General features: G+C 35.4%; 1 protein-coding gene across 1 annotated transcript in view; it reads right to left on the bottom strand.

Annotated features, from left to right (window-relative positions):
* STK31 (serine/threonine kinase 31) overlaps positions 1–8,452 on the bottom strand; it is a 123,024-nt gene that overhangs the window by 16,503 nt on the left and 98,069 nt on the right. Inside the window, 2 exon segments of the mRNA XM_006880302.1 lie at positions 117–297; positions 4,153–4,233. Of these exon segments, the coding sequence (XP_006880364.1) occupies positions 117–297; positions 4,153–4,233 (262 nt within the window).

Here is an 8,452-nt window from a genome sequence, read left to right as displayed (position 1 = left end):
TTATATATATATAAATAATGGAAACTTTAAGTTCAAAACTGGATGCACAAGCATCATACATTCATTACATATTTTTAGAACATAAGCTTTTCGTTTATACACTCCTGAAGAGTAACACAACCATTCCCCCATAATATTTGACCTCTTAGAAATCAGAAGAGCTTAACTTACCTTTAAAAGAATCATCTGCCCTTTAACTTCAGAACATACCAGAGGACGCTTACTGCTAAGTTCTTTCATAGGTTCAGCATCAAGAAGATCCCGTTCTAAGCTCATAGTAAGAAGACCAGAAGAGTTCTAGGGGCAAATTTTTGTTACAGCTGAGTATCCAAACAATCCTAGAACTTTTAAATCATGAATACAGTTAAATGTTCTTAGAATGTGTTGAGCATCATCAACTATTGGACAAACCAGTAAAATAAAAATGTTTAAATGTATTTTTCCCAGTTTCTGGCTCTTTAACCACTCCCATCTAAAGTATAATCACATACATTTAACTACTACTACTACCAGAACTATAAGGGAGCTCTGGTGACCCAATGGTTAAGAGTTGCACTAGCAACCCAAAGGTACACAGCTCAAACACATAAATGCTCCATGGAGAAAAGGGCAATTTTCTCCTTTGTATTAACTACCTCTAAAAACCCACTAAAGGGTCAGCTATGGGTTGGTTCAGACTCTACGGTACACAACAACAACACAGATCTGTAAGAGGAGCTCTGATGTCATAGTCTTTAAGGAATTGCACTATTAACCCAAAGGCTATTCCTCTCTGGCAGTTCAAATCACTATCAGCTCCTCAGGAGAAAGAGAGAGTGTGATTTTATGGACTTAGAAAACCAACAGAGGGTCAGCTGCGAGTCGATTTTTAATCAATGACAATGAGTAAATGCCTATAATAAATACTGGAGATGACTAAAGACTATTAAGATTGCATCCTAGGAACTCAGAAGTTTACTTGAAAAATTCCCATGTTTCTTGAAAGTACTAAAAGGATGACTTAAAATCTGGACTGTAGAATGGAATGAGAAATTTGTAAATTGGCTAGTAACACTTTTGTTACTGTTCATACTGAAAACAGCTTTCATGTATTTTAATTCTACTAGATATTCCTGCTACATGTTAAAATTAGTAATTTTTACACTACAACTAGATATTCAACATCTTAAATCAAGTTAAGTCTTATTGTAAGATGGTTTTAGCAAGAAGGGTTGTAGGTGTTTTCTGTGCTTTATGAAACTGATTTAATTAATCTAGTATTTGGTATAATCAGTGACTATAAAGAGAGATTCCGAAGCATAAATTACAATTAAACATCTTAAAGTCATTAAAGACTTTCATCCTAAGCCATGATTTAAATCTTTTTGCAATATTCTACAATAAATGAGGACAATCTATTTTTAAATATGGGAAGGTGTATAAATTTCAGGACCTACATATTCACTACATAAGATTAAGAGATAGTTATTACATAAGCCTGTTGTTTCAAGACACTTACAACTCAGTCATTAAAGACAGTTTAAAAAATCCTAAAAGAAAAAGTCACATAATTTAAAATGTTTCTAAACTCTTCAAAGACATTACAGTTAATGTATCATAATTTAGACTTTAATCTTACATATTCATGATAAATCATGTCTATATCAACATCCTTTCTGTATTGCATCTAAGCTATATAACTGTGGACTTCATGACAGTTGTAAGAAATGGTTATCTAAAAAAAAACAATAGAATTCTGTTGAAACACTTGGAAAAAAGTATCTCCTCAAGAATAAAAATATTAAGTCTCTCATTCTTCACAAGCCAATAGAAAACACAGGGAGCTCTGATGGGTTAGTAATAAGGAATTGTGTTGTCAACGCAAAGGTATGTGGTTTGGATCCACCAGCTGCTCTGCAGGACAAAGATGGACAATCTCCTCCCATGCAATTCACTGACCTAAAAAACTCACTTTATGTGGTCAGTTTTCACTCAGGGGTACATAATAGCAACAGATTCTGCGCTGAGCACAAGTTTACCAACCTTGCTCCATGCTATCCCTTGGACACAATGATCTCTCGGGCGCTGAATCCTATCTACCTTTCCATTCACTGTTACTGTTGTTGTTGTTGTTGTTTGCAGTCAAGTCACCTGTGACTCATGACTACACTATGTACAACAGCCCTAACCCCTGCTCTATCCTGTGCCAGTATTATTGTCTCTGATACATATACCCCCCATTACCCATCACTGAATCAATCCATCTCATCAAGGGTCTTTCACTTGCACTGTCCCTTCACCATCCCAAGTACGACGTCCTTCTCCAAAGACTGATCCTGCCTTGCAACATGTCCAAAGTATGTCAGACGAACCTTCAGAATCCTTGCCTCCAAGGAACAGCCTGGCTTCACCTTCTCCAGAATGAACTTATTTGTTCTCTTAGCAGTTCATGGTATATAAAATACTCTTCTCCAGCACCACAGCTTAAAGATATCAATTCTCCTTCTATCATCCCTAGTCATTGTCCAGCTTTCCAATGCATAGCAAATAACTACAAAGACCATGGCCTGTATCAGGCACACTTTAGTCTCCAGACTGACACTGTTTCTCTTCAGGTTTGGAGAGGTCTTTGACAGCAGACTATCCAAATGCAATTCATCTTTCAATTTCCTGGCTGATGGTACCAAGGGTGTTGATTTTACAGCCAATACCTACATCAAAATCTCCGCCTTAATTTCCCTAGAATCTTCTCCCAACATGCTTAAACTTACAATGTATTTTGTTTACAGCCTCATCAAAAAGTCAAAATCCTTGCCATTCAGTCGAAAGCGGTTCATAGCTGACTCACCAGTGGGTTTCCAAAGCTGTTCATTGCATAGGAGGATACTGCTCATTTTTCTTCCATGGAGGCACTAGTGGATTCAAACCACCAGAGAGGAAAAGCAAGGCTTTGGGTTAGCAGCACAATTCCCTATGGACTATGCCATAAGAGCTCCTTAAATTCCTCATAGCTAGCATTGTAGTTGTTGTTAATTGCCATCAAGTTGAGGTCGACTCTATGAACAAAAGACCTATAGCGACTCTATGAACAAAAGACCTAATGCCTTTCCATAGCTATTGTTGTTTCTCCAAGTTCATAGAGTTTCCAGAGGCATGTGGTTTAAGAAGTTGATGCCACTCCTCCTTCCCCACCTGTTTTACAACTAGGAACTCCATCAAACACTGTCCACAATGGGAAACCTTTCTGGTATTTGATATCCCCATGGCACAAGGTTCTGCACCATAGAAAACCCAGGTTCTCTCATATAGCACAATGACAAAGAAAGAAGTGCAAAGTGGAAGAAAGTTCTTCCAGATATAACAGCACTAGTATCATTTAGCAGTGGTTAAGTGTTGTTGAGTCGAATATGACTCAGAGTAAGCTTTGCATAAAAGACCTGAACTCAACCTGAACTCTATTCTATGATTAACATCATTTCTGTACAATTATAAGAGTAGCTAGCATTGCACTCTAATTTTATCCTAACTCTTCATACAGAAGTTAAAAATTATTTCATGATCACTTTAAAAAACAGAACTCTGTAGTCTAGTGGACAGAGCTGCACTGCCAATCTAAAGGTAGACATTCTGAATCCACCAGCTACTCTGTTGGGAGAGTGAGTCATCTTCTGTGCAATTTACAGCCTCTGAAAACCCAATAGATAGTCAACTATGAGTTGGTTCCAGCAAAACAGCAATGAGGTGAGATTCAAAAAATAAGTACTTATTACTCAAATAGAGTGGGCTAGGGGCTGCACTGCAATACTAAAGACAACATAGTTTGAAACCACCAGGTGCTCCCCTCCAATGTGATTTTCTGCCACTGAAAATCTGCTGGAGGGTCACTTATGAGTCAGTTCCAACTCAAGAACAAAAACCAAGAACATGATTCAATTAAGTGGAATGCAATGTACGGAATGGCATAAGGAAAAGGAAAAAACACAAAAATCAACACGAAGTAAAAAATATACACCATGCCACTATTAATGATAATCTTTGGAAAATTTCTATAACATTCAGAAGTATTTATAAAAAATTTTAAAGCAGGCTTAATATAAATACAAATACAAGATTTTAATAGTATCACTTTTCAATACAATGCAAAGTAGAATGCTCAGTGAAACCACAATTTACCATGTATTTATGCAATCCTATTTCAGGATGAAGTAGAGGCAGCTCAGGGAACCAGTTCTGTGCCAAGCTATCCAGTTTTGCCTAAATTTTAAAAATATGTATAGTTATAAATTAGTATATATCATTTCAAACTATTCTTCAGGAAAAAATACATTATCATCCTGTCTCATAATATATCTAACAAAATACAAAATTTTTTCCTTGTACTTCAAGAAACAGTAATTAAAAAGTCATTGTAGACCCAAATTATCATTTTACCAACAGAAAAGAATCTTTAACTTCTAACTTTAAGCTTTATGTACACATTATAACCAATAATTTTGTCTAGGGTCAAGAGCCACAGCTCATTTCCTGATACTGTATTGGAAAAGTTTGATAAAATGTCAATTTAAAGAAACTACCTATTTCTCAAAATATTAAGATGACAGCAACATTTTAAAATAGTTTCTTTGGAAGGAAAAAAATCCACATAAACTTTGAAAGAAAAAAAAATACAGAACTGCAAAAGTCATTTTGACAAAATTATGCAAATTGAAGGTCACTGAAAGAATTTCTCACATTAAGCACTGTTGTTGTTTGGTGACATTGAATATAACTCATAGCGACACTATGTCTACAGACTTGAATCCTGTCCTATCTTGTGCCATCCTCACCATTTCTTGAATACCTGAGCCCACTGTGGCAGTCACAATGCAAATCCATCTCAAATGGAGGTCTTCCTTTCTTTCACTGACCTTCTACCTTTCCAAACATGATGTCCTTTTCCAAGGAATAGCCTCTCCTAACAGAAAGTATGAGATATGAAATTTGTCATCCTTGCCTCCAAGAAGCACTCCAGCTGCACTTTTTTTAACATATACCTGTTCATTCTTTCAAAAGTCCACAATATTCCTTTTCTTTTCCAACACCATAGTTCAAATGCACAAATTCTTTTCCTGTCATACTTACTCACCTTCCGGCTCTCAGATACAAAGCAAGTAAGTGAAAAGAACACAGCCTGAATCAGGTGCACTTTAGTCTTCAAACTGACACTGCTGTTCTTCAGTATTCTGGGGAGGTCCCTGACAGATTTGCCCAAAGCAACATGCTTCCTTATCTCCTGACTGCTGATATCAAGGATGCTGATTGTGGATCCAAACAAGATAAAATCATTATTAACAATCCTTTCTCCATCTATCATGATGTTGCCCACTGGCCCAGCTGGAAGGACTTCTTGATATTAAGGATGCAACTGCTGTTAGTGGAAAGGTCAATATTAGGATGTAAACCATATAGAAGTTTGCAGTTTTTTTATCTTCTGCAACAAGCTATTCAGTTCCCCCTATCTTTCAGGAAGGTTATCTGTATAAATGAAGATTGTTGATGAGTCTTCTGCCAATCCTGATGCCACAGTCCTCTCCAGAGAGTCCAATTTTGCCAATTATTTGCTCAGCATAGAAGAATGAATACATAGGGGAAAAGGATACACAATTGAGGCACACCCTTCCTGATTTTAAACCACACAAGTTACCTTGTTCTGTTTGGATTAGCAGCCTCTCGGGTCTAGGTACAGATTTTACACAAGCTCAATTATTTGTCTGGGATTCCCATTCTCAGTGTTAGCCATAGTTTATAGTGATTCACACAAATGCCTTTGCATAGTCAATACAGTACAGACAGACATTTTTATGATACTATCAGCAAGGATCCATATGACATCAGCAGTTATATTTGTGGAGGCACAGACTCTTCTAAATCTAGCCTGAAGAACTTCTGGCAGTTCTCTGTCAATGCACTGTTCCAAGAGGTTCTGGATGATCTTCAGAAGTATTTGCTTGCAGGTGGTATTAATGATATTTATCAAGAATTCCCACATTCTGTTATATAATCTTTCTTGGAAATAAAAACAAATACCTTCCAGTCAAATAAACAAAAATCTGTCCTTCAAGTTTCCTGGCATAGACTGATGAGCATGTCCAGGGTTGTATCTGTTAGCTGAAAAATATCAATTGGCACCCAGTCTATTCCTGGGGCTTTATTTTTTTGCCAGTGTTCTTAGTGCAACTTAAATTTCTAAGTTTTCTTTGCCTCTTGTTCATATGCTATTTCTGAAAATTTTTCAATGTCTATCAGTTCTTTTTGGTACAGTGACTCCTCTATTCTTTCTATTGTATTTTAATACTTCCTGGATCATTCAAGATTCAAGATACCATCCAGAGAAATAACATGTGCATAATGGGAATCCCAGAACAGGAAGAAGCAAATAAAGGCACTGAAAAAGTTGTGGAAGAATTATTAGAAGAAAATTTCCCAGGCATGATGAAAAATGAGAGAATATATATTCAAGAAGCTGAGAGAACACCGTAATACAGAACAGACCCCAAAAGAAAAACACTAAGACATCATAGTCAAAACTGCCAGAACAAAAGATAAGGAAAGAATTCTGAAAACAGCATTGGAGAAACAAAGAGTAACCTATATGGGAGAGCAAATAAGATTAAGCACTAATTTCTCAGCAGAAACCATATGAGCAAGAAGCCAAGGGAATGATATATATATCAAACACTCAAAAACACAACTGTCAACCAAGAATATTATACTCAGAAAATTTTTCCACCAAATATGAATGAGAGATTAAGATATTCCCAGAAAAACAGAACTTAAGGGAGTTCATAAAACCAAGACCAGTACTGAAGGAAACACTTGAGAAACATCCTTCTTACAGAGGTGCCAAAGAAAGCAGGATGGATCAAAGTAACTAACACCACCACCAAAAAGAACTCAACAAAGGAGAGCAAAGAAACCTTATCTCTCAGTAATCACATAGCATGTGAATGGTTTAAATGCACCCTTAAAGCAACTCAACAGCACACAACAACAACAAAGAAAAAAAGGGGAGTAGACTGGATAAAAAAAAAATCCATCAATATCCTGTCTACAAGAGACACACCTGAAAAATGAAGATAAAGGCACACTAAAAATAAAAGGGTGGGAAAAAAATATACCAAGCAAATGGCAACCAGAAAAAAAGCAGGAGTGAGATATTAATTTTCAATAAAACAGATTCCAGATCAAAAACCATCATAAAGGACAAGGTCACTACACAATGACTAAAGGGTCAATAGAACAAGAAGATAAAACAATAATAAATATTTATTCACCAAATCAAAGACCTGAAAAATACATAAAACAAACATTAACAAAACTGAAAAAGAAAGTAAATAACACAACCTAGTAGTTGGAGACTCCAATACACCTCTCTCAAGAAAAGAGAGACCTTCCAGGAAAAAAAAACTCAAAGATGCTGAAAAATTAAACCACACAATAAATCAACTCAATCTCATATATATGTATAGGCTAACGCACGCAAAAAGCACAGTACACTTTCTTCTTTAATTTCCATGGAACATTCTTCAGAATAGATCACATTTTAGGTCACAAGGCAAGCATCAATTAATTCAAAAGCATAGAAATAATACAAAGCATCTTCTCAGACTACAATGCCACAAAATTCAAAATTAATAACAAAAGGAAAAAATAACACATTTGGAAGCTGGAAAACACCTTTCTTGAACATTAGTGGGTATTAGAAAAAATAAAAAATGAAATTAAAAAGTTTCTTTAAATAAATGATAATGAAAACACAATTTACCAAAACCTCTGGGAAACAGCCAAAGCAGTAATTAGAGGTTAATTTATAGCAATAAGCAAACACATTAAAAGACAGAAAAAAATGATCAATGACTCTATAACCCAACATCTCAAACAAATTTTATAAGAACAGGAAGAAAACCCAACACCATAAAAAAAAAACGGAAATTATAAAAATTAGGGCAGAAATAAATGAAATAGAAAACAGAAAAAAAACTGAAACCATTAACAAAACCAGGAGTTGGTTCTTAAAAAAGGTCAATAAAATTGACAAACCACTAGCAAAACTAACAACAGAAAAGAAGGAAAAGACACAAGTAATCTGATTAAGGGATAAAATTGGCAATGTCACAACAGAACCAACTAAAATTAAAAGGGTAACAATGGAATATTATGAAAAACTATACTCAAACAAATATGAAAACCTGGAGAAAACGGACAAATACTTAGAAAATCACAACCTACATAAACTGACACAAACCGAAACTGAACACCTGAACAGACAGATCCATTACAAAAGAAAAAAATTTAAAAAGTAATAAAATAATTCCCAGTCAAAAAGAGTCCCAGACCAGATAGTTTTACAAATGAATTTTATCAAACATTCAGAGAACTGTCACCACTTCTACATAAACTATTTCAGAAAACAGAAAAAGATGGAATCCTCCCA

Source organism: Elephantulus edwardii, unplaced genomic scaffold, assembly GCF_000299155.1.
Source record: "Elephantulus edwardii isolate Elephantulus edwardi_28Jun2011 unplaced genomic scaffold, EleEdw1.0 scaffold00007, whole genome shotgun sequence".
Taxonomy (NCBI): Eukaryota; Metazoa; Chordata; class Mammalia; order Macroscelidea; family Macroscelididae; genus Elephantulus; species Elephantulus edwardii.
Note: the sequence above shows the minus strand (reverse complement) of the source record. Positions and strands in the feature narration are given on the sequence as shown.